This window comes from Triticum aestivum, chromosome 2A (assembly GCF_018294505.1).
Source record: "Triticum aestivum cultivar Chinese Spring chromosome 2A, IWGSC CS RefSeq v2.1, whole genome shotgun sequence".
Classification (NCBI taxonomy): Eukaryota; Viridiplantae; Streptophyta; class Magnoliopsida; order Poales; family Poaceae; genus Triticum; species Triticum aestivum.
The window spans coordinates 611,607,108-611,632,205 of NC_057797.1; the positions used below are offsets into that span (position 1 = coordinate 611,607,108).

The following is a 25,098-nucleotide window of genomic DNA, read 5'->3' on the forward strand; positions in this document are numbered from 1 at the left end:
AGGCTCTTTTAGACATGCCTTTTTTAGGGGTCTTTTAGACATGCCTGCGCGGCCAACCTCCTAACCATGCCGGGCCGGGCCGGCACGTGGGCCTGGCCTCGCAGCCCAGGCATACCCGTCACATGCCAGGCACGCGGGCTAGTGGGCCAGCACGCCTGGCACGAACCAGGTGGCCATGTTCTCGACTCTGCTGTCGTTGGGCTCGAGGAGCCCATCTCTCTCGTCCGGCTCGACCAAGGCCGCGCCAGTCGCCCCTTTCCCCTCCCGTCTGCCAGCCGCCGCCGCGCCCACATTATGCGCCACCTGCTCCTGCCCCGCCGCCTTCTCGCCATGGCTCCCCTCTCCGCTTCCGCCGCGACCAAAGCCCTCCTGCTAAACCCCGCCCGGGGCCGCCTCCCCTCCTCGCTCGCGTGCCTCTCCGCCCCGGGCGGCCGCTCGTTCCGCGCCGCCTCGCTCCGCTGCTATGCCGCCGCGGCGGCGGCCGAGCAGCACCGAATCAAGGTCAACAACCCCATCGTCGAGATGGACGGTGCGTTTCCTCGTCGTCACACCTCCTCCTTCCTCCCCTATCTTCAGCGGTCCTAAACAAGTAAACATGCGAGTGGATTGTGTTTATTTTGTTCCAGGTGACGAGATGACGCGGGTAATATGGAAGATGATAAAGGATAAGGTGCGGAATTCTGCTTTGATCTTCGCAGTTTTTATAGTAGTTAGTGCTAGTTCAGTTTGTTCCCTGATGCGAGTGGATCATGGGGTCGTGTGCAGCTTATCTTCCCGTACCTGGACCTGGATGTTAAGTACTTCGACCTTGGGGTGCTCAATCGGGATGCCACTGATGATAAGGTCACTGTCGAGAGTGCCGAGGCTACTTTGGAGTAACTATACTTATCCCCTTTCCCTGTTTCTGCTCTCAATTATAATATGCTCCCTCTGTTCACAAATATAAGATGTTTTGAACATTTCAATATAGGCTACATACAGACTGAAATTAGTGAACAAACACACTAAAACGTGTCTATATACATCCGATTCAAAAGAAAATTAGAACTTCTTGTATTTGTGAATGGAGGGAGTATTTGATCCAATCCTTCATGTCAGTGACTTCTTAGCATTTTGGATGAAGAATTTGAATTTTGCATTTGGCATTCATGTGTCAAATTTTGGAGATGTTGCTTGGTAGGCTACTAGTAGCTGCAAGTATTGATGATGACCAGGATACTTCTGTGGAAATGAAATGGATCACTTCTGGTAGTCGAATGACTAATTTGATTACGTCAATTTTGTATGCCCTTGGCAAACTTTGGTTTGCTATCAGGTAGTACCTGATGGATTTTACCTGTCCCTTTTTCCATGGAATTGGCTCAGCCAAGTTGTTTTAAAAACTTGAATTGGCTCACTCATGTTCAAACAAGCGGCTTAATGAGAACCATTTATTGGATATCTTCTGCTCTGCATGTGCCCAATTTTCCCTAGCCAACTAACTCCACACTTCAAACAAGCGTTGACAAGGCTATTTCTTCATATGTATGCCATATGCATGGAGAGATTGTTTCCAGGATGACAATATTGTGCATAGTAGCTATGTCACATACACTCATGGTTCCCCTTCACAGCAAGGTGTTGGATCTTTTGTTCTTCGTTTCCTGCCATTTTGCTTGTGATTTGGGGTTGCACAGTTTCATATGCAACGATTTTTTTAGAGAATGCATATTTTTTGTTGACCCGAGATGTTTGCACATCTTTTCATTAAGAGGATAAGCAGAATAAGTTATGACATATCCTTTCCCTGATAGTTTTCCAGGCTAAAACTGTTTATTCTTCTACTGTGATGGTAATCATAGTTTTGTTTCATAAATTTGCATTTCCTAGTTGAAAGTGTAGCTTTAGGATTTTACTTTTTACATATTTGAAGAATATGTTTTTACATTCTTTTCTCATCTCTACCAATCTCTTTTCTCTGTTCTCAACAGGTATAATGTTGCTGTTAAGTGTGCTACAATTACTCCTGGTAGAGTCCTTTCTTTGATATCCCATATCAATTTTTCTTTTCTGGTGATAAAATGCATGCATTTCATGGCTTAATTTGTACATTTATTTTTAAGTATTCCTTCAAATGCCTGCATGCTCCTGGCACATGCCTATCCATACTTGCCTACACTTTTCTTGCTAATCAGCTGGCGTACATGAGCTTAAAATATTTATGAGAATGCTGATCAAATTTGGTTTGATACTAACCTGAGTGTCTAGAACCACAATAAGATGTGTTTCTGTTGACATAAATTGCAAGAGGAACAACAAAAATGAGATCTAATTTTGAAATACTTGTTTGGATTATCCAATCTGTTAATGAAGATGGTATCGGCCTTTTGTTTTGGCTTACACCATTTCTTATAATTTCACCATTTTTCATGGTGCTGAATTGCTGGTTGAGTTATCGTCCCTTATGCTTATGGATTCTTTATCGGATACTTATTTACTAAGTTTCCAATGAGAACATCATATATAAATATAGGACTAATTGTTTGTCTATTGTAAGGTAAATTGAATCCTTTAGTGAAACTTAATCTTCTATGCCTTTTGTTTTGCATTGTTTGCCTGTTACATTTTGTGTTACTAACTTATTAGGGTACTGCATTTGTTAGATGTAAACACATAGGTAAGTGTATTTGTTCGATTATTTAACTTTCTTTATGGGCTGAAGAGTATATATGGTGAAGTTTGATACATTGTGCCAATAGTTTGATTGAGTGCATCTGAAAAGTTTATAAGAACGAGGACACGTTCTTTTTGTTGGATTAATATGTCTTTTTTCTGTGTTTATATGCAGATGAAACAAGAGTCAAAGAGTTCAAGCTCAAGTCAATGTGGAGGAGCCCAAATGGCACCATCAGGAACATCCTAAATGGTTTGTTCATCTCTCTCTCTCTTTGAGTTGCCTTTGGTGTTGTAGTTACTGGATGAAATAATATGGAGCCAAATTGGTAGGCAATCTATAAATGTTACTCCCTCCGTACCATAATATAAGACCTTATTACATCCGATTTGTGAGCAAATCAGATGTAATAAGGTCTTATATTATGGGACGGAAGGAGTAGATTGTAAGAATTTGCTCATAGTAACATTTGAAAATTTTGGTAGGCTTCTTGACGTTTTGCAGTGTTACAAGTAACTATCGAACTCAATTAGTTTATACGTATCACAGTAACATCCTAAACATGGAATGCCACAGGATATTTCCATAGGTATCACAAAGGAACAATAGTATGAAAAGTATTAGTAACAATCTTCGAACAAAGAAGTACAAAACATACTTCCAAGAATATAATTGATAGTCTGGATCATGACCATTAACTTTGCCTTACACATTTTCACTATGACACACAGGAACTGTTTTCCGGGAGCCTATCTTGTGTAAAAATATTCCACGGATACTTACTGGTAAGGGCGGATATGTGAAATTATGTTTATGATAGCAAATAATAAAGTTTCCAAATTAAAGGAAGGAACCTTGTTTTGAAGGTTGGAAGAAGCCCATTTGCATAGGAAGACATGCATTTGGAGACCAGTATCGAGCTACCGATATGATTATTAATGGTCCAGGAAAGCTTAAGATGGTTTATGGTGAGCTCCATTGGCCTGCCATTTATTTATTATTTTTCTATTAATGCCAAAGCTTCTATTGTACCTTTGTTCATCTACTCCTTTCTTTTGTACTGAAAATCAGTGCCTGATGGAGCTGAGCCGGTGGAGCTAGATGTTTATGATTTCAAAGGGCCTGGAGTTGCATTGGCAATGTATAATGTGGATGAGGTATGATAGCGAACTAGATTTCATGACTCTATTCTTCTCTTGGGAGCTCTGCTAATTTCTGCTCTTTCTTTTAGTCTATTAGGGCATTTGCTGAGTCATCAATGGCAATGGCCCTGTCCAAGAAATGGCCTCTTTATCTGAGCACCAAGAACACAATACTAAAAAAATACGATGGCAGGTATCTGGAATGACCATTATTTACGATATACTTCTATTGTGCCAGAGTCATTAAGAACTTTTTTGTTGCGAGGACTACCAACCAGTCTCTTCAATGCTCTTATATACACTGTTTCATGCTGCACTCTTAAGTCTTAACTGTGAATGTACTAGTTATCCAGTTGCCATGAGGTTTCATTGTTGTGCTCTGATGATGTCTTGTTGGTAGGTGAAGTGATTATTCTAATAAACTGGAAGAGTGATAGGCTACTCTCTTAACCTGTATGGTTACTACTCTCGTTAACCTTATAATTTCCGTTGAACGTGCAGACTTGTTTATATGTAGTACAAGTGGTTTGTTTTTTGTTTCTCTGATGGCGTTTCGAGAGTATAATCTTGCAGTTAATCATATTGTCATACAGCAGTCCCAACTTGACATGTACAAATTTGGAATGTCCATAGATTCAAGGACATCTTTCAGGAGGTATATGAAGAGAATTGGAAGGAGAAGTTTGAGGAAAACTCAATATGGTTAGTGCCAATTTATGCCAGATTTGGATCAGTAAAGTTCTGCTTAAATTATATTCGATCTTACATGATTCATGCAGGTATGAGCACCGGTTGATTGATGACATGGTGGCATATGCTGTGAAAAGCGAGGGTGGATATGTCTGGGCATGTAAAAACTATGACGGAGATGTTCAAAGTGACTTCCTTGCCCAAGGTTTGCATTGTTTTCTTCCTGATCTTGCAACACACTATAATTAAAGAGTTCTATATTTTCTGAAGCTGCATGATGATGTTAGCCAACACGCTTGCTTAATACTATGAATTTGTCCTGCCATTCATGTTTTATATTCAATCTATTTTTGTTGACGAGTTCTTGTTTCAGGTTTTGGTTCTCTGGGTTTGATGTCATCTGTTCTGGTAAGTCATGCTATTCCTTCTGCTTTTCTGTGGAATTTATGTTATTGTATTCGATCACTAGCTAAAGCACCTCTTCTACAGTTATCTTCTGATGGGAAGACATTAGAGGCAGAGGCTGCTCATGGGACTGTCACTAGACATTTCAGGTTACATGAGAAGGGACAGGAGACGAGTACCAATAGCATAGCTTCTATATTTGCTTGGACTCGTGGGCTAGAGCATAGGTAATCACAATAGTGTTGATGATGAAAATTTACCCTTGAATTAGGAGATCTATCAGAATCTTCTTCTGCTTTTGTTTATAATCAGCTCAAGTGTTTTCACATTCTTCCCCTGCCTATGTAGTAACCACTTATTTCTCTGTTTAGAGCAAAGCTGGATAATAATGATAAGCTGCTGGATTTCACACAGAAGCTTGAATCTGCATGTGTTGAAACAGTGGAATCTGGGAAAATGACAAAGGATCTTGCACTTCTTAGCCATGGCACCAAGTAAGCTGATTTATGTATATGTTTTCAGTTTTTGTGGTGTTTCAGAAACTTTGGTTGATATCCTTGTGGTTACTCATTGATCTGGAAGCACAGTGATATTATTATTGTAAGCAACAATATATTATCTCAAACTGACAATAATTAAACAATGAAACAGCTAAAACAAATATGGTAGCATTTTATTGAGGATAATTAGTGACTAAGGTAAACAGAAAATTCATTGCTGTTGCAATGGACCAAATATTCTTATAGGTACCAGAATTTTAATTGCTTAACAGTAGCACTTTCACTAGCTCATGAGAGTGGGTGGGGCGGATTACAGTGTTTATTCCCAGTCCCGAATTTGCAAGAAACAACAGTTCATCAAAAATAATATTCCTCCCCTCTCTCAAACTTATTTTTTAAATCTTGGTGAATGTTCTTGAAACCTCTAGTCTTTTGTTTTGTATTCTCCCCATTCGTTTGTAAGTTTTTTTTGTTTGCAATCTTGCTCAAAATTATAAGGCGTGCATGCATCATTAGTGCTATTTTCTCTTTTTTTGCCCTTCCTTATTTTATTCTTTTTTCTCAAGTATTTATGCATGATTAACCACACAAATTGTTCTCTCTCATTCTTTTCAAAGCACTTTGTTGCAGGATAATTTAGTCACAGTACCCTCCATGAAGTAAACAGTTGACTAAATTACCCTTATATTTAGTGCTTTCGAGAGATGAGTGAGAATAATTTGTGTCCTTTGTCATGCGTAAATGCTCAAGAAAAGGATGAAATAAACAATGGCCAAAAGACAGGAAATAATATTAACTATGAATCCACACCTTACGATTTTCAATAAGATTATAGAAATTTCTTAAATCTACAGTTCTTTTCTAAGTACTAAATCTCGTGAGGAGTTTCCTAAAACCAGCTTCTTGCGCTCCTCTTCCGGAAGAACCACGCTATTTACGATGGAATGGAATTTGATAGCACAGCCAGCTCATCACGCACACAATTATGAACGGCACTAGTGGAACTTCATAACAGGCCCGTTCATGGATTTATCACTGATGGGTAGGCCTAGCCACACCTGTTAATTCCATTGAAATCCTAAAATGTGGTTTTCTAGAACCATGACACAAATGTGGTTTAGTTTTAGGTACGATTTCCTCCATTCACAAATATAAGATTTTCTAACCTTTTTTTTGAACCGGATGTATATAGACACGTTTTAGTGTGTTTGTTCACTCCTTTTAGTCCGCATGTAGTCCATATTGAAATATCCAAAATATCTTATATTTATGAACAGAGGGAGTACTTATAAGCTAGAACATTGTTCTTTGCTATTTTATCACAAAGCATAGTTTCAAGAAATGTACTCATCAAAAATAAAAAATAAAAAATAAAAATAAACGAGGGAGTATATTGCATCATGGTCTTTCTGAGTTGTCTGGTACTTTATGTCAACAGGCCAATCTGTCGGCAAATGCAAGAAATCACATTTATTTGTGGGAGCGTGTCAAATATGTTGCTGCCACTGTTTGTTGCTTCTGCTTGGCCTGTTGTGCTTCTTTCCTGGTGTTACACATTAACATGTCATTCTGTTTTCTCTGTATTGTTGTTGCTAGGGTAACAAGGGAGCATTATCTGAGCACCGAGGAATTCATTGATGCTGTAGCTCAGCAGCTGCGGGAAAAGATCCAGATGCCAGCCTCGTTGTAAATTTCAACCATGTGCATATGTTATTTCTAGCTGGAAGCCTCTGGAGTTGGGCGGACCAGGTTCAAGTTCACTCTGGCTGTGCGCATTCGTCACGTATTTTGATTGAGATGATGAGATGGAGGATCTGATACAGTTGCATTGTGTGGAAGCAATTTTTGTAAGGCCTGAACTTCGTGTTAATAATCTGCTATATCCGACCATATCCCTTCGGCGTTTGTTGGGTAAATAATGGTCCCTAGGCGGCCAAACTAGACTTTGAATGGACTTCAATATATACGTAGATTATTAGCCTAGCCTTCTGTCCATGTCCCCTTTTTTCACTTCCACGTATTTGTTTTTTTTTTCGTTTCTCACTTCTGATTGAAATTTTGCGGTGGAATGGTTTATATACTTCCATTGGTCCTATGTGTTCTTTTGATTTGAAAAATTCTTGTATCTGGAAAGTAAAGAACTCTCGTTCGCTGTAAAATTGTTCAAAACATGTGAGTAGCAAAAGGGTGGTCAACGGCGATTATTCAAGGAAGGTCATTATGCGTGGGCGTGGGTCCATGGCGTGAAGGCGGGGGATTCGCAGTGGTCGCCGTCACGTCTCCGGCGAGGTCGCCTTCTACATTTAGGGCCTTCCGTTCCGTGTGGAATTGGCAAGTCTCCTCGCCGTACAGCAAGAAGTACGTACTAAATACTCGTTTGTGATCTGAGGCCTGACCGCGTATTTAGCCGCCTCCCCGGCTACAGAAACGAAACGGAGCAAGAGAAGAGAAAGAGAGTCTCCACACGCGCGACGTGAGTGGAACGTGCCACGCCCACGCGGTCGTCGGCTGGAGACGCCCCACTGATTACGCGAGCCCCAAGGCCCCGACCCACCCCACCAGCACAGCGCCCTCGCCGCCCGCCGCTCACCTGCCCCGCGCCCCTCCGGCCGTATAAATACAAGGCGCCCGTGGCGGAGATGGGCACCGCTTTTTCCTCCTCCTCTTCCACCCCAGAGTCCAGAGCTATGGCGCTCGCCAAGGCCAAGGAGATCGTCGCCTCCGCTTCCGTCGTCGTCTTCAGGTCTGCCTCTCCGACTCATCTCCCCTCTCTCCATCTCACCGATCGCTCCTGCCATGAACAGACGCCGCTGAACTCGACTTGGAAATTCGGTCTGTGATAAGAACTGAAAAGGGGGCGCGGATGATCAGGAATAGATCCCACACTAGTTCCGCATCTTATCCTTGGTCTTCTTTCCCCATCCCCTATGAGTAGAGCATATTCGTTCTTGTTTTTTATTCCCTGTTCTTTTTAAATTCTTTTCCGGTGGAGGAAGAAAGCTGCCTTAAATATATCTAATTAGAAGAACTGTACCCAAATCCTATTGGCTTGTTTGAATTCCGGATGCGCCACGGCCTTGAAATTAAGGATCCTCGGACCTCTTGCAAGGGATTGGGACGTTGTTAGGGGATCTACTAGCTAGGTTTATGTTGCGTCTTAAATATTTGGTCCAACTACTACTGTTTGTACCTGTTCCGATGATGATGAGCTTAACTACTACTCCATCCATTCCAAAGTAAATTAAGTCTGGTGGTTTTGGTTCAAGTTTTATGTCGCGTTCTAAATATTTCGTCCAACTACTGTTTGTACCTGTTCCGATCAAATATGTAGTAGTAGTACTGTATTTGTAACGACATGTTTGATGCCCAATGCTACATGCCCTGTTGACGCTAACTCTGATTCATCTGATTCTTTGGGCTATCTGCAGCAAGTCTTACTGCCCTTTCTGTGTTCAAGTGAAGAAGTTGCTCACGCAGCTTGGAGCAAGTTTCAAGGCCGTTGAGATGGACACTGAAAGTAAGTAGAATTGTCCTGTCTCTTGGTTATTTAAATTTCACTTAAGTAGACTGTATGCACCTAAGTTTCACGGCCACGGGCTCCCAACAATTTTTTAGATGAATAATAACCTTAAGTTTCCTGCATCCGGATGTTGCTTTGTACTGTTGCGTTGAAATAGTGTCCTTGTTGGGTTTATAAGAGCTTAATGCAGGTTATTTTCCTGCATTTGGATTGCCCTGTGTACTGTTTTGTTGAAATACTATGCGTATTGGGTTTATGAGCTTTCATACTGCTGTGGCCTGGAAAAGAATTTAATATGACAGCACAATTTTTGGAAAAGATTTCAGTAAGCTCACTACGTAATGATGTGAGTGTGATATCAAATCTCTTGGTAGCTTTGATGATTGGTTAGACACATTAAGAAGCAATTGAGTTTTCTGTTAACAAAGAAGCAATTGAGGTCCCAAGGATCCAACAATGAATCACTATGTAGGGGCAGCTCTTTTGGCAGCTTAAAAAATAAGCCACCTTCTTCCTAGTTTTTCCTATAAGCCTTCTCTCTTATTCATCGGGGCTTCTAAATTAGTTATGGGATAAATAATTTAGAAGTCTCAACAAATTTTATGTGCGGCTTATTTTATAAGCTGGGGAGAGGCAGCTTATTTTTTAAGCCGCCTAAAAGAACTAGACCGTAATGAAAGTGATATCATCAGAACCTCAGAGTAGTTAGTCTTCTTTTTAGTGTTTACATGCTATGAGCAAAACACGTTTCTTTTAGATTCTGCTCCCAGTCGTACTACGCTACTACTCATCTACGCTCGTGATAAACAATCAAGCATGTTCTAAGTTCTAATTGCATCATGTATTGGCTCTGCATTGGGATGATCGGCACAGGACTTGGGAGAAACCTTATTCAACTAACCCATGTTATCTTTTATGAAGGCGATGGAACTGAGATTCAGTCAGCTCTTGCTGAATGGACTGGGCAGAGGACTGTTCCCAATGTCTTCATCAATGGAAAACACATCGGTGGCTGTGACGGTGAGCTGATTTGCTCCCTACAACCATGTTAAACTGTTGATTGTAGTTATGGTTCTATGAACAAGCAGCAAATTCCATTGTGCGAGGCTTTGCTTTCTTGCAATTGGATTACTTTCTGATAGTTACTTCCATGTCAATGTCTTCTGTGGCAGATACTATTGCACTGAACAAGGGAGGGAAGCTGGTTGCTCTGCTGACAGAGGCTGGAGCGATCTCCGGTTCTTCTTCGAAGACCACCGTCACTGCTTAGCTTTGTTTGCGAGTTGTTGTGATCGACATGTTAGTGTGTTACATGAGTTGCATTGTTCCCGTGTCATGAAATAACGAAGTTGGATGTGTTTGGCAAGTTCAGGGCTTGTTGCTGTCTAGCATGTCCGCAGCGACTGTTAAATCTCAGTGTAAAACTCGTTAGAAATAAAGCAAATTATTTTGGTGATATCATCAAACCCCAAATTACTGTCGTTCGTTTGCATATATACATGTCACTCTTTATTGTTTCCCTGCTGAAAGGGAACCGTAGACGTTTAAGGCAGAATTCAGTTTCATGACAGAATCTGCAGACCAATTTTTCTACCGCCGGTAACCAAGCATTTTCAGGCACAGCTTGTACACCACCAGCTCCTCGTCTTCGTCCATTGGTGCCTTCGCTGCGGGCAGCTCGCCGTGCGGGAAGTCCTTCCCGAACCCGTACTCCTCCATCCACCACTCCGTCCGAGACACCCGCCTCACCGTCACGTCGTCTTCCCGGTACAAGAACACGCGGCGGTACCCTATGTCCCCGCCATTGCCGTTCACGACGCGGCCTTCGCGCACCGGCACGTACGCCCCTGGCCCTGCCCTCCGCGGGCGCGCTTTGTCCTCGTCGTTCTCCTCTAGCTCGCGCCGGCGCTGATGCGCGGCGAAGAACCACTCGCACCGGTCGTTGGCCGCCGGGAACGCCACCGTGAGCACCGCCGGGTGCGCGGCAAAGACGTCGGGCACGGCGTACAATCTGCAGCGCCGTGGGTCACCCAGGTTGAGGCTGTCGAGGTAGAGCTGGACGAGCACCTGCGGCTTATTCATGTCTTGGTGGTGCGCGGGGGACGCGGGCTGGTGGACGCCGAGCATCGTATGGACGACCCCGCCACGCGCCGGGTAGAGCTTGCAGACCACCATGTCGAAGGCAGCGGCGGCAGAGCGGCAGTCGCCGTACTCGTCCATGCGCCACTCGGTCTCCCTGGTCGAGGCCGAGCCAACCTCGGCCTCGTCCTCGTAGTAGCGGAAGGCGTGGCAGTAGGCGGCGCCGCCGAGCAGCCTGGCCTCGCTGCCGAGGCGGTACGCGCCGGGCCCGGCCCTGCGCCGCCCGCCCTGGCATTGCGCGCGGCACACGAAGAAGAACCACTCGGGCCGGCCGTTGGCCGGCGGGTACACGGCGGCGAGGAAGCCGGGGTGCGCGCCGTAGACGTCGGCGTCGTGGATCTGCCGGGGCAGGCCGTCGCAGAGCAGGGCGCGGCGCAGGGGCAGGTACCGGGCGACGATGGCGTCCAGGGCCGGGTCGAACGCTTCGTCGGGGGAGGCGTTGACGGCGTCCGTCGCCGTGGCGCGCGGCGGCGGGGGCCTGGGAGGCTTGCCCGAGTTGGGCGGCGCCGGGGGCAGGACGATCCAGCCGTCGTCGGTCTCCTCCTCCAGGTCGCGGAGGGCGGAGGAAGCCGCCGTGGTGGCCTCCGGCGCAGGCTTCTTCCTGGCCGGCGAGGGTTTAAGGGCGGGCCAGTACATGTTTGTGTGCCGCACGCTACCGTTCCGCGCGATGGATCGGTCGATCCTCCAAGGGTGCACGCAAGATCGTTTATGTCAACGCGAAGCGCGCGGTTCAGGTTCCCGAGGCCGACCGCCCCAACGGGTGAACTTGACGTGGAGGTCGAGCCGGCCGGTCGAATCATGGATCGGAACGGAATCCGAAGCGAAGTACGGCTGGACGCGGGGTAAATCTCGCCTTTTAAAGGAAAAATCTCGTTGCCAGTTTTTATTTTTTTAATTTAAAGGGAAAGCAGGATAAATGAATTTCAAACAATAATTAGAAAAAAAAAGGTTATATAGGGATACCAATATGCCTTCCGGCGGATTTACGAGCCGATTTTTTTTTGAGAAAAACGAGCCGAATATATTTTGACCCTTGTCAAGGGGTCTATGTGCATGCATGTAAGGCCTATCCTTTTCTACCTAGAGAAGCGACTTGCCAGTGCAGGTTGAGATGGACTCTCTAATGGCAGTAAAATTGATTCAAGCTTCAGATGTTGACAGATCGGTTTACTCGTCCATCATCAAGGAGATTACTTAGATATCTTCTGTCTTTTCGTGATTTTTGTATTACTCATGTAAATCGTAGCCAAAATAAAGTTAGTGATAGTTTAGCATAGGGTGTGTCTAGGACACATCTAGATGTGCCCTAATTATTCCACATCTAAGTGAGTGAATCAAGCATAAGGAGAAAAGGATAAAAGAGAAAGAAAATATTCACACGAATCTTAATGTAAGATCAATGACATATGACTTAGATGTGCAATACTTATGGCACATCTAGATGTGCTTTAGCAAAACTGTTTAGCATATTTTGCTCGTAGCGAGGGTAGAACCATGACTTGGCTTGGTTCGGGACCTTGATGCTTTGAATTTGGCTGCGATGGATTGTAAGGACTTGAGGTTTTGAGTTATACAAATTTCTACCTGAAAAAAAAAAGAACTTCTAGCTAGTCGATGGGCCTCCCAATTCAAGCTTCTGGATTTCTTGAGAAGACCTGATTTCTTCAAAATTCGCTGATCTAACCTTGATCGACAACATACACAAACCCGTAGGTGCTCATGGATTGCTGTTTTTTTTGAACACGTGCTCATGGATTGTTGTGAACATTATTTGAAATATGTTTTTTTGTAAATCAACGTTTCATGAAAACATAAACATTTGTTTTCAAATTTATGAACATTTATACAATCTGTAAACATTTTTGTATCACTATTTAGTTAAAAATAAAATAAAATAAATTTTTAAAAAATAAAATATAATAAAACAAAGAAACCAAAAAATCTAGTAAAAAACAAAAATAGAAAACCAGTTCAGAGGAACCTTTTAGAAAGTTCCCATACTTATCCGGTAGAAAGCCGGGTTGATAACATTCAGAAGGTTTCCAAAACCAGAACCAGAGTCCAATATACAAACCGTAAAAGGGGCCGGCCCAGTGCGCTTGCTCCTGTGCGGAAAGACAACCATTTGACGCAAAGAGCGGAGAGCACCTAACTAACGCCTGATCCTAAAAAAAGCGAGAAAAACCCCTTTTTTAGTTGAATCGAGAAAAAGACCTAAGCAACGCCTTTTTTTAGCATCAGTACAGACACAAGTGCTCATATACACACGCATACACTCATCCCTATGAACGCACACACGCACACCCTACCCCTATAAGCACCTCCGAGAGACTGAGCCGGCATATCATCTTGAGATTTACAAAGTCACCGTAGGTGCCTCGTCCTCGACGGGAACGTCTCCTCCCACTAAAAGCGCATCACCGGACTGAAATAAATCCAGGAATAATGCGAGCACCAGGATTTGAACCCTTGTTACGGCATATATCTCTCTCAAGGTAGTTTTGGTGATTGATGACAACATGTTTGCGGACTAATCTTGTGCTTTGAATAGTTCACAGATTCACCCCTGGCATGAGACGTTTTCTTCCCTTCGAAGTGTCTTTCAAGACGGTGTAGCTCTTTCGTTTCTCTCTTGGTAGACTAGTTGCGTAGAGGGCACCGTACTATCAAGAGGGGGTCCGCTGGGGTATTGCATGGGTGGAATCAACACGTACACATCAGCTTCTCACCCTCCGAGCTTTTCCATTGCATTGTAGAGATCTCTCCACTTTTCTGTCTTGTCTGGGTCCCAGCGGTAGTACCGCGCAACCCAGCCATAGTACCGCTGAGGAGCCACAAGCGGCAGTACGGCTCCACAACGGTAGTACCGCCCATGACTCCACAGCAGTAGTACCGCTGGGGTACCTGGCACCACCGCCCTCAGCCTCTTTGGAGAGATTCTCTCTCTCTCTTCCTGTCCCAGCGGTAGTACCGTACTACCATCGATAGTACGGCCGAAGGGTCACAAGCGGTAGTTCTGCTCTGTAGCGGTAGTACCGCCCGTGACCCCGCTGCCTTAGTACCGCTGGGCAGTCTGGCTCCTACCGCCTCGACTCGAGGGCTCTTTTTCTCGTGTCGGGTTTTGCGGCACTAGTTGCGGTTGTAGAGGCGGTAGTACCGTTTCAGGAGCGGTAGTACCGCCCCTATCACCGCGGTAGTACGGCGTTGGGTCCTTTTCCCTACTAGTCTCCTTGACGCGGCAGTGCCGCTGGCTGGTGCGGCAGTATCGCTGACCTAGCGGTAGTACCGCCCCCTCTTAGCGGTAGTACCGCCCTGTGCGGGGCTGGTTGGTGAGGGGCAACGGTTGGATTGTTGCCCCCACTATAAAAGGGGGTCCTCTTCTTCCCTTTGACCTACCTCTTCCCCCTCAAGCTCCATTAAATGCTCCAAGCTCCATTTTCGCTCGATCTATCTCTCTAGCCAATCAAACTTGTTGATTTGCTCGGGAGTGGTTGAGAAGGCCCCGATCTACACTTCCACCAAGGGATTTTCTGTTCCCCCACTCATCCCTAGCGGATCTTGTTACTCTTGGGTGTTTGAGCACCCTAGACAGTTGAGGTCACCACAGAGCCATAGTCCATTGTGGTGAAGCTTCGTGGTTTTGTTGGGAGCCTCCGATTAAGTTTTGGAGATTGCCCCAACCTTGTTTGTAAAGGTTCGGTTGGCGCCTTCAAGGGCACCAATAGTGGAATTACGACATCTCGCATTGTGTGAGGGCGTGAGGAGAATACGGTGGCCCTAGTGGCTTCTTGGGGAGCATTGTGCCTCCACACCGCTCTAACGGAGACGTACTTCCCCTCAAAAGGAAGGAACTTCGGTAACACATCCTCGTCTTCACCAGATCCACTCTTGGTTATCTCTTACCTTTACTTGTGCAAGCTCTTTAGTGTTACTTCTCTTGCTTGCTTGTATGCTTGTTGTTATTGCATCATATAGGTTGCTCACCTAGTTGCACATCTAGACAACCTACTTTGATGCAAAGTTTAATTTGATAAAGAAAAGTAAAAAATTGGTAGTTGCCTATTCACCCCCCTCTAGTCAACCATATCGATCCTTTCAACCCTGATGGGTTGGGATACCACTGTCCACCTAACCATCTCAACCACAGGTTGGTTCGCACCTAAGCAACGCCTTAAGCGCCACCGCGCGCATGGTGGGCCGGCCCAGCTACGCCTGGATGACAGGTGGACCTTGGATGGGTTGCCAGCTGGATCGGTTGACCGTTGACTTTTAAAAATGATTTGAAAAACCGTAAAATTTATAAAAAAACCAAATTTTGAAAAACATTAGTGGAAAAAAAGATCAGAAATTTCCAAAAATAAAAAATAAAAAATTTGAGAAAAGTTCATTGATTTTAATAAAAAATAGCAGATTTTGGAAAAGGAGTTTGCAAAATTTTAAAAATTGAATAGGAAGTGTTCATGCATTTTTATTTTAGAAAATCACGGATTGAAAAAAAATCACAAATTTAAAAATCTGTTTTTTGGTTTTGAACAGTTCCTAATTTTAAAAAAGTTCACAATTTGAAAATGTACGAAGAAATTGAAAAGAAGCTGTTAAATTTGAAAAAGTTCACATATTTGAGAAATCACGCATTTTAGAAAAAGGAAGAAAAAAATCAAATAAAAAGATAAACGAATTTGAAATATGTTCACGAATTTAGAAAAGCCCATGATTTGGAGAAATAAGTTGCAAATTTTTAAAAGGAATAAAAAAGGAAATGAAAATGAAAAAGAACAAAGAAAGCCATACATAATTCTCCATGAAAAAAACCCAGGGGGAAATCGCTCCAGAAATAGCTCGGTAGGCCCAGTCATATTCCTGCATCATCTTTCTCTTAAGGTACCTATGGTTAGCCTCTATATTAATACTCCAGCCTTTTGTAGCTTTCCTAAGACTTCTCATCTTGGTATGCCAAATATCTATTGTATTCCTACCCTTAGCAGGCCTAGTCCAAGCATTTACTACAACTACTCTAAAATCACTTCTTAGCAACCACCATTTCTCAAACTTAAAACTAGAGCTTCTGGATTTTCGATCCATACCAGAATCCCATAAGATGGTGGTATGGTCACTACCCAGCCTAGGGAGATCCTGAATGGTTGGTAATGGGAAAATCAGATTCAAGTTAGTTGAGGAGAACACCCTATCAATGATGGCCATGACAAGATCACTCCGGTTGGTGGACCAAGGGAATAACCTATTGCCCATCTTGATCCCTAACAAACTCCAAATCCCCACCCCAAGCATAAAAAGGGCCACACCACTTGTGATCTACATTACAATTTTCTTATCAGAGCTATACCTAACTAAATTTAAATCTACCTCAACCAAAGTTGGGATAGAGTAGTCTACAAACAAAGAGTCTAACTGAGAGAGAAAGGCTTCCTTCCTAGATTCATAAGCAGATCCACAGACTACCACTATCCTAAAAGCAAAGGCATTAGCCCTGGACTAAACAAAACATGAAACAAAAAACATTTTTATCTGCCATGTGAATGTCCTTTTCTTCAAAAAATTAGTGTTTTAGAATACTTCCATCAATTAGTCAATGTGCAAACTAACTTAACTAACTAAAGTATGTGATGTCGGGATGGTACGAGCAAGTGCCCGAGAGGATGTTTGCAAACTATATAAGCTAGGTTACACATTTCATCTACTATGGAATATCAAAGCAAGCTTTCTACTTAAATTGTTATGAGTCGTGAACTAATGATCGAGCTACCTATGCTGATGCTTTGAATCTATATTCAGAGCTTTTTTCCAACTACCGGAAAATTTGAACGGTATATACGCCATTAACATGCCTATGCTTATATATGTCGGCCAAATCAGACTTTGAAATAACTACCACGGACTAGACAATTCATGTGATAATGGGATTGGTTAAGGAAGACTTAAGACGGCAGAACTCGGAGTCACATTGATTAGTGTGGAGTCACTCCCTCTTGAATGATGGCATGCCCTAGGTTCACATTATCATATATGACCCTAGCACATGCATGCATGCATGGACTACCGAAGATACCATTTTCCCTCAGAAAGGAAAACAGATACCATCTTTTTTATATATAATATGTTTTTAAATATATATGCAACTAAATTTTGTAAGAATCGATTAACAAAATTGCATTGCTTTTTCTACATCGGTTGAGCTATAATGGCCCCCTTAGTTAATTTTAATAGAGATGGATTTTATTAATATTGAGTGGACCGAGAATATTGCCAACTCGTGGACCAAGCACAAAAAAAGGAGTGGGATTTTAGGCTTGAATATGGGCAATTCAGTTCGGTTGCATTGTACCCTTAGGGCATGATGCTGCACATCGCCTTCCTTCCTCGCCTTTCCTCTCCTCCTTCCTCCTATAGTGACTAGCGCACCCGTCAACCCCATGACACTGGCCCCCTTGTTTTTTTGCTCCAGCCGCCCACCGTAAACCATAACTGCTTAGATATGACAAACCACCACTACCGCCAAACCCCCATCAAGCAGTTCTCCAAGCCTAGATGGAAGCTCATTATTCATTGCCATCACTGGTTAGCTACCCGCCTTCACCATCAAGATCAACATTGACCTCACCTCGCCGGCCGGTCAGCGTCTCATGTCCTCCTCCTTCCTCTTCCTCATATCAGGATATTAGGGGCTGTTTGGTTAGCGCCCAGGACTGCCCTGCCAAATCAAGGGCGTGCCAATTTTTTGGCGTACGATTCTGCCGCCGCTGCCAAGCCAAAGCATGGGCGCAAAAAGTAAAGAGGAGGTGTACTAGCGACCAAAGAATTGGCAGGGTAAGAAAGCGCTGGCACCAATCCAAACGCCCTCCTAGCTTGGTGGTCAACGCCAAAATATTGGCATGGCAGCGCTCGGCTGCCATCCAAACAGACCCTTAGACAAGCTATGAGGCCTTTGTTCTATAAGTTTAGTCTTTCATGATTATTTTCTCTAGGCCTTGCGCAATAAAGGCTGATGCGGATCTTTCAGCCATGTGATCAAGATTCTAAGGCTGGTAGCGTTGATTATGTAGTTGAGTAATGCTCAGTTTGCGATTGTTGAATTGTCGAATTATGTTGTGCTAAACCTACTTCATAGTCTGGTGTAAAAATAAATGGGAGTGTCTATTTAGCATTTGACTGTTTTACAATTGGAGAACATTCAAATTTTCTGACTAATAAGCAGATGTCACTTATATGTCCAAAACCTACCCCACCAACGTTGTATGTAGCTCTATTTCAAAAATAAAACGGGTCAGGAAATAAACCCGATTCAACTAAACCTGGACCACAACCCAGTTTCACAAAAACAGAAAAGGAGGGTCCACAAAACACACCGAACAGCTGCCATTCACCAATTCTTGACCCCCTTCACCAGTTTCACCACTTCTTCACCCCCTTCAGGCCTTCACCACGCTTGACCTATTACATGATAAAAACAACTTTAAAAAGAACCATCAGAGAAACTAGTTACAAAGAAATTCCAGAGACAGCAGGAGACTCCGGAATGTGTGATAGCTAGCGATTGTAAAACTCTAGAAATACAAAATTTTTGCTGTCTTATGTCAAAAATTACAATAGCAAAGGCATGGAAATTACACTACAACCCTGAAAAAAACATATAGTGGATTTACACTGTAAAATACAAAGGAACTCACAAGGATTTACAATCGTATTACTCATAAAGTTACACTGTAAACACCCACGAATTATAGTCATATATCCCACGAATTACACTGGAAATCCCCTAGAATTGTACTGTTATTATCAGGTATTTGCACTTGTAAAAACTGATGAACTTACACTGTAAGTACTAAGTACCCATGTCATACTACAAGGTAAATCGGTAGTAAAATCCACTGTAATATATTTGACATAAACCTACAATAATTACAGTGCTAAAGCATTGAAATTACAGTGTAAATCTGCAGTAAAATTCACTGTAATCCATCTGACATAAACCTACAACAATTATAGTGCCGAGGCATTCAAATTACAGTGTAAATCTGTAGTAAAATACAGTGTAAGCCATACAACAATTCATTACTGAAGCTAACTGAAGAATACCAAGAATCTGCTGTAAATCACTGTAATATATATGAAACATATAACAATTACAGACTTGTAGCGTATAAATTACATAGAAAATCTTTGATAAATTACAGTGATGAAGCAACTGAAAGTAATCTATAAAACAAAAAAACCAAAAGCCCTACAACAATTACAGCACTTAACCATGCAAATTACAGTATAAAACTACTAAATAATAAAGTGTAACCATGCAACAATTACAGTCCTAAAGCATAAAAACAGTGAAAATCTGGGGTAAATTACACTGTAAATTTGGAGTCGGAAAATTACAGTGCAATTTTACGCATATTACAGTGCAGATCTGAGCTAAATTACACTATAACTCTAGGGTATATTGCGCTGTAATAACAATAAAGAAGCATATGCATTACACTCAAATTCTGATAAGATTACACTGTGATTCTTGCTAATACTGCAACAACACTACAGGCCTACATCAGCACTACAGACCTAGTACACACAAATTCAGAGAAATTTTGGGGTATATTAGCATGAAACCATGGAAACTAAACACCTACATCTGACAACAAAAATCAAGAGGGATTCAGGGACTACAAGAGCTAACATGAGCAGGAAAATGAAACAAATAACACCTACATCTACATAGCAAAGGGTCAGCCAAAATCAAACTACAAATGACAAACTACATCTACATCGCATAAGCCAGCAGGATCCTAAGCCAGACCATGTACAACTACATCTACATACAAAAAATGCATGCGGATTAGACACCCTGGCCACCAGAAAACAGGGGAATCCAGCGCTACAACTACAAAATCGCCTACCTCTACGGCTCTTCATCTACAGTAGAACAAACAAATTAGCAGGGAGGAGCGACCACAACCATCAGATGACCTAGAACACCCACCTACCAGTGGCTACACCAATGACTAACAACACAAAACACACATCTTAGGCAGGCAGGAGGGGAGCAAAATGGTGGACTACAACAACACGGCAGCATGCACCTATAATAGAAATCACATAGCACACAAAACCAACAACAACGCATAAAAAACGACTACCAACAAATCGACAGCCCTAGATCTGGAAGCTACACGAACAGAGACAGGGCAAATCGAATGCGAGAAAGAGGGAGAGAGAGGAAGACCCAACCGGGGGAGACGAGAATCAAAGGGAAAATCAAATTCGAGCAGAGAGGCGGCTCGGAAACGCCATGAACCCGACGGAATGGCCTCCTGTCCTCCGCCGCACAAGCGCCTCCTCTCTGCCCCTCTGCCTCATCGAAACAATGCCACCTAAAATGAAATAGGGAAAAATTGGGGGGAAATGAAAAGGAACCGAGAGACCCCGAGGGCGCTAACGGGCTAGCCCAAAATAATAACGCACCCTACAAAGGAACCCACGCCTGAAAATCAGAGTTCTCAGCGTGAATCTTAGTGCGAGATCAGACGGACAAGAAATTGAATGACAACGAATTGAAAAACAGTCGACTGTAAAATAGCAAAACCGAAAATAAAACCATGCGAAGTAGCCAAAACTGAAAAAGCCGGTTAGAGCACCGAGCATCGCTCGGTTGGCTAGCTGGGCGAGTGCACATGCTGCCCACCAGCGTTCGAGTCCTGAACTCAGCATTGCATGCTCACGGCGTTGCTTCTATATATAAAAAATAAGTCACCAAGCGTTCGAGTTCCGAACTCAGTGCTCGTGCTCACGGTGTTTCTTCTATGAAAACAAACCATTAAGGGCTAGTCCTGACATGTGTTAAACAATAGGCGGTTAAACAGACCATAAAATAGTCAAAATACAGTTAGACAAACAGGATTATCATAACCCGACGTAATACTCAGAGATAATGTTATATTCAGACAGTTAATATTAACACAGAAACCAATTTCAACACACCCCTGTCCCTGATGTCTGAGTAGGCACCGGTCAGGAAGACAGCTTCGTCAGTGCCAACCAGGGAAAACACATCTTCAGTTTCCCCTCGAGAAAGTGCAGCAGAGCTTTCAACGTGTCACCAACTGAGCCTCCTGCAAAGTGGGCGTACGATAGTTGTTGTTGTTGTTGCCGCATCATTATCCATCACTTCAGCACCATGTACTCTCGCATCCCTCCGTTCGCTATCAGAAGGGAGCATGCAACTTCTTAATGGGGTCTTCTTTTTCTCTCGCCGCGAGGGCTAACGGTGGGAATCCAGCTACCACAGCGCGCATGCCCCACCGTCGCCGTCATGGGCCACGTCTTCGAGGTTCCACAGGCTTCCCCACGTGGCGCCGTCATCCTCGGTCGACCCATACTCCTCGCTCGTGGAGGCGCCGCAGCTGCCGCTCTGCCCGGCGCTGTGGAGGAGGGCGCAGGACATGGGGCACAGGAAGTCCAAGACGTCCTGCATGATCAGCTCCTCGTGGCCGTGGTCAGCCAGCGCCGTCGCTGCCGGGCCTACGTTGCCGGTCATCTTCTCGTCGACGTCGTCCTCGGCAGTGGCGCTGGCGAGCTCGGCGTCCTTGCCCTGCCCAAGTAGCAGCTTCTGTTGCTGCTGCTGCTGCTGCTGCTGCATCTCACGCCGCTGCATCAGGAACCGAGCCCTGGCGCGCTCGATGTTCTTGGACGGCTTGCCCTTCTTGTAGTGCGTCCTCCAGTAGTTCTTGATCTCGTTGTCCGTCCTCCCCGGGAGGCTGCGTGCAATCGTCGACCACCTGAAGAAGAAACGTGACACTGAATTTCAGCTCGATCGTTCAAGTCTATTGTTTCAGCTGATCAGTCTGCAGTACCAGTGTATATTTTACCTGTTCCCCCACAAGGAGTGGAGCTGGACTATGGTGCTCTCCTCTTGGGGTGTCATCTTGCCTCTCTTTAGATCAGGTCTGAGGTAGTTAACCCACCGCAGCCTGCAACTCTTGCCACTTCTCTTGAGACCTGCAGCAGCATGCAAAGCTCAAATGAGAAACGTACTCGGGGGCAGGCCAAGTGATTAGATTACCACATGTGCAATACTATACTACGTACCACGCAGGGGTGGTCCAGGAAAAAATATTACCTGGCCTGGCCACGTACCCATATGAACTATATAGTCTATTGGTGTCATTTGCCTCATTTAGTAATACTGAATTCATCCCTTTGCATGCGGCTTTACCCGAAAGCTCGAGCCCAGGGAGAAAGATATATTTCCACATATTGGGGTTGGATTAACCCCAACGCATGCCTGGATGCTGGATACGCCGCTAGTGCTGTGCATATATAGTTGATGTCGGCATCACTATGTTGATACTAATCCAACTAACTATTTAGGTATATATAAGTGCTAATGTCTTTCCATCTGATACATAGCCAACTGACTAGATATTTTTCATACGTCAATTAACTACTCCCTCCGTAAACTAATATAAGAGCGTTTAGATCACTACTTTAGTGATCTAAATACTCTTATATTAGTTTACAGAGGGAGTAATTATCTGGTGATTATTCGTCCAACACTCCCCTTTGGCTTGCCAATTCTGCGAGGTGGATGCACATAGACGGGATGTATAGTCCGTCCATTATAGGCCATGCTACACTTAGTTTATACATATATGTATGTATATTTTTCACCTCAACAAACGCGTGTACGTACACTAGCTCATGGTCATGGGTGTCTTGATTAAATAGTTAATCAGTAGCCCATGGAACTTGCCCGGACTTCCCGTACGTAGCTCGCTCAGGAATCAGGACCAGCACTATATGCACGCATGCATCTTCCATGTATATCGTATGTAAAGCAGAGCTAGCTAATAGGTTTCTACTTACGTGCAAGCTAGTTCTTGTAGAGTTGAAGAATTGATGATTGAAATCTCATCAAAGGAACGCACTGACGATATTCTCCAAGAAATTTCAATGCGTGAGTGAAAGAGAGCGTTAGGTAGTTCATCACCATCTTCGTCCTAGCAAGAAGAGACGAACACACACAAGACCGTACAGTACAGGATCGAATCATGCATGCATGCGGCCGGCTAGCTTTGTGAACTCGCAAGTTGCCGGTACTTGAAGATCCTAAGGTACTGTTTACGGCCGTGTGCAACTTGCAGGCCGGATCAATCATTCGCAACTTGCCAGTTGCAGACGAGCCGGCCGGGTTAATTGGAAAAGGAGGTCCGTACTTGCAGCGACAAAAGTCAAGGAAGAACATAAAGCATTAGAGCAAGCTAGAAAACATCAGATCAAGAGCAGGACAAGAAAAATACTCTTAGTACTAGTAGTAATCTGTTCATCCAGGAACCTCGAGTTAATTAATTAGGAGTACGATTAGTACTCTACGGGCCGTACCTGTGAGCTTGGAGACGGAGTTCCACCTCCCTTCGCCGTGCTGGGCGACATGGTCGAGGAGCAGCTTGTCCTCCTGGGTTGTCCACGGGCCTTTCCTCCACTCGTCGTCCTGCTTCCCCCAGCAGGCCGCGAGCTGCCCTTCCGCTTCCGCCATTAATGGCGCGCACTCCTCAGCTAGCGAGCGAGCTCTCCCACTTAGCTGAAAGAGATAGCACTGCTACTGCTAACTAAGCTGAGCACGTTGCCGCTGCTGCTGCGATTTCAGCTCTTTTCTTGGAGATATTTTTTTGTGCTAGCTGCTGGTAGGGACAGAGCGTGTTACGCTTAATCAGCTAGCGGCTATCAAATCCAAGGCGGGGGAGAGGCAACCTTTCTTTCCTCCGATGCTGTCGCCCAGCGAGCGATGGCATGGGACGAGTGAGCCGCTGCCGCGTATATATGGGGCAGAGGATCGATCGATAGCAAGAAATTCTCTGCGTCACTGTCAGGGGAATTCCAGCTCCACTACCCTGCTTGCGGAGATTCCCCAAAATGCCCACGGTAATTTTTCCTTCTCTTCTGTCTCTCTCTCTCACTCTCACTCTTTTAAGATAAGTTACTGCGTGCTGCTTACGGAAAGCGCTGGGTGCGTGTATCGGGCTATGTCGGCCTCATGATTTGGAAGAATCAACCATAGTTTTTTTTCTTTAAAAAAACTTCGACTCATTCATCAGCGTACCTGTCATAGCAATACAAAGAACACCAGAAGTAGCATAAATCACATTCAGTTACGTAGACCATGTAGCAACGACTACAATCAGTGCAGTGAGTCGAAACTGTAAAACTATGTTTCTTGGTTTCTTTGTTAGAATTCAGCAAATGTTTGATACAAACGAGTTCTCCCATGAATTTTGAAGAGAGGTGAATTTTGTGCGTTAAGCCTGTTACATCATATACGAATACCATGGGGCCCTCATAATTTTATTTACACGAATCGAGGAATCTTTCAATGGAAGAAGGTCACATATATAGAATGAAATTCTACAGAGTGAGTTGAAAATATTGCATTTCACAAGACCATAAACTGCATTGCCTCCTAGAATTGTTCTTTCTTCAAAAATAATAATTGTAACCGTCCCTTTTCGATCGCAGTGCCCGCTTCAGGCACATCTTGTAACGTAAGAAGTTAGATTTTTCAAGTAAAAGATGATGTACCTGTCAATAGCAAGGCATCCTTGATTACTTTGATAATTTTAAAGCTCCGCGACTCCAGTATTCTCGATGTGCGAGTGTGCACATCTGGTGATACGTGTGTATACACATTTACGACTTTGTATTTTGATTAGAGAAAATTATGTTTTTGGTCCCTCGAGTTCCCACAAAGTATAGACTTGGTCCCTTAAGATTTTTTTGGTATGCATTTGGTCCCTCAAGTATCACAACCGGATAAATTTGGTCCTAAACCAGATTTTGAGCACGTTGACCGGGTTTGACCGCCACAAAACCGCGTGATAAACAGTAAATATGAAAAAGAACTTTGAAAAATGACAAAATTTTGCTAGAGCCCATTCAATGTCATTTCATGACAAAATTTTGGTCGCACCTTGCGCACGTAAGCATATTGGACCCCAAAATTTTTCAGAATTTTTTGATTATTTTCGAATTTACTATTCATCAGCCAGATTT

At 43.8% G+C, this 25,098-nt stretch overlaps 4 protein-coding genes across 4 annotated transcripts; 2 read left to right on the plus strand and 2 right to left on the minus strand.

The window, feature by feature from the left end:
- Positions 1–213: 213 nt before the first annotated feature.
- Positions 214–7,373, plus strand: LOC123189737 (isocitrate dehydrogenase [NADP]). The gene is made up of 15 exons (XM_044602214.1): positions 214–529; positions 627–670; positions 766–875; positions 1,971–2,008; positions 2,828–2,905; positions 3,385–3,438; positions 3,520–3,621; positions 3,725–3,810; positions 3,885–3,988; positions 4,429–4,497; positions 4,575–4,690; positions 4,859–4,893; positions 4,975–5,117; positions 5,262–5,384; positions 6,987–7,373. The coding sequence occupies exons 1-15, from the start codon at positions 295–297 to the stop codon at positions 7,078–7,080; spliced, it is 1,431 nt and encodes a 476-aa protein (XP_044458149.1). The 5' UTR covers positions 214–294; the 3' UTR covers positions 7,081–7,373.
- Positions 7,374–7,803: 430 nt separating this feature from the next.
- Positions 7,804–10,368, plus strand: LOC542961 (glutaredoxin-C6). The gene is made up of 4 exons (XM_044602217.1): positions 7,804–8,133; positions 8,819–8,907; positions 9,832–9,930; positions 10,083–10,368. Exons 1-4 carry the CDS (start codon positions 8,030–8,032, stop codon positions 10,178–10,180), a joined length of 390 nt encoding a protein of 129 aa, XP_044458152.1. The 5' UTR covers positions 7,804–8,029; the 3' UTR covers positions 10,181–10,368.
- On the minus strand, positions 10,355–11,853 carry LOC123189738 (uncharacterized). The gene has a single exon (XM_044602215.1). It carries the CDS (start codon positions 11,683–11,685, stop codon positions 10,501–10,503), a length of 1,185 nt encoding a protein of 394 aa, XP_044458150.1. The 5' UTR covers positions 11,686–11,853; the 3' UTR covers positions 10,355–10,500.
- A 9,085-nt stretch (positions 11,854–20,938) lies between these two features.
- LOC123189739 (myb-related protein 340) lies at positions 20,939–23,830 on the minus strand. Its single transcript, XM_044602218.1, has 3 exons — positions 23,434–23,830; positions 21,921–22,050; positions 20,939–21,830 (listed from the first exon to the last, which is right to left on the minus strand). Exons 1-3 carry the CDS (start codon positions 23,585–23,587, stop codon positions 21,332–21,334), a joined length of 783 nt encoding a protein of 260 aa, XP_044458153.1. The 5' UTR covers positions 23,588–23,830; the 3' UTR covers positions 20,939–21,331.
- Between the last annotated feature and the right edge of the window lie 1,268 nt (positions 23,831–25,098).

Excerpts from the sequence above, each read along its gene's own strand:
- LOC123189737 (XM_044602214.1), top strand. The coding sequence starts at position 295 with ATGCGCCACCTGCTCCTGCCCCGCCGCCTTCTCGCCATGGCTCCCCTC. Across the intron at positions 876-1,970 it reads AGTGCCGAGGCTACTTTGGA|GTATAATGTTGCTGTTAAGT; the intron begins GTAACTATACTT and ends TGTTCTCAACAG. Across the intron at positions 5,118-5,261 it reads ACTCGTGGGCTAGAGCATAG|AGCAAAGCTGGATAATAATG; the intron begins GTAATCACAATA and ends TTCTCTGTTTAG.
- LOC542961 (XM_044602217.1), top strand. The coding sequence starts at position 8,030 with ATGGGCACCGCTTTTTCCTCCTCCTCTTCCACCCCAGAGTCCAGAGCT. Across the intron at positions 8,134-8,818 it reads GCTTCCGTCGTCGTCTTCAG|CAAGTCTTACTGCCCTTTCT; the intron begins GTCTGCCTCTCC and ends GGCTATCTGCAG. Across the intron at positions 8,908-9,831 it reads CGTTGAGATGGACACTGAAA|GCGATGGAACTGAGATTCAG; the intron begins GTAAGTAGAATT and ends TCTTTTATGAAG.
- LOC123189738 (XM_044602215.1), bottom strand. The coding sequence starts at position 11,685 with ATGTACTGGCCCGCCCTTAAACCCTCGCCGGCCAGGAAGAAGCCTGCG.
- LOC123189739 (XM_044602218.1), bottom strand. The coding sequence starts at position 23,587 with ATGGCGGAAGCGGAAGGGCAGCTCGCGGCCTGCTGGGGGAAGCAGGAC. Across the intron at positions 22,051-23,433 it reads CTCCGTCTCCAAGCTCACAG|GTCTCAAGAGAAGTGGCAAG; the intron begins GTACGGCCCGTA and ends ATGCTGCTGCAG. Across the intron at positions 21,831-21,920 it reads CACTCCTTGTGGGGGAACAG|GTGGTCGACGATTGCACGCA; the intron begins GTAAAATATACA and ends TTTCTTCTTCAG.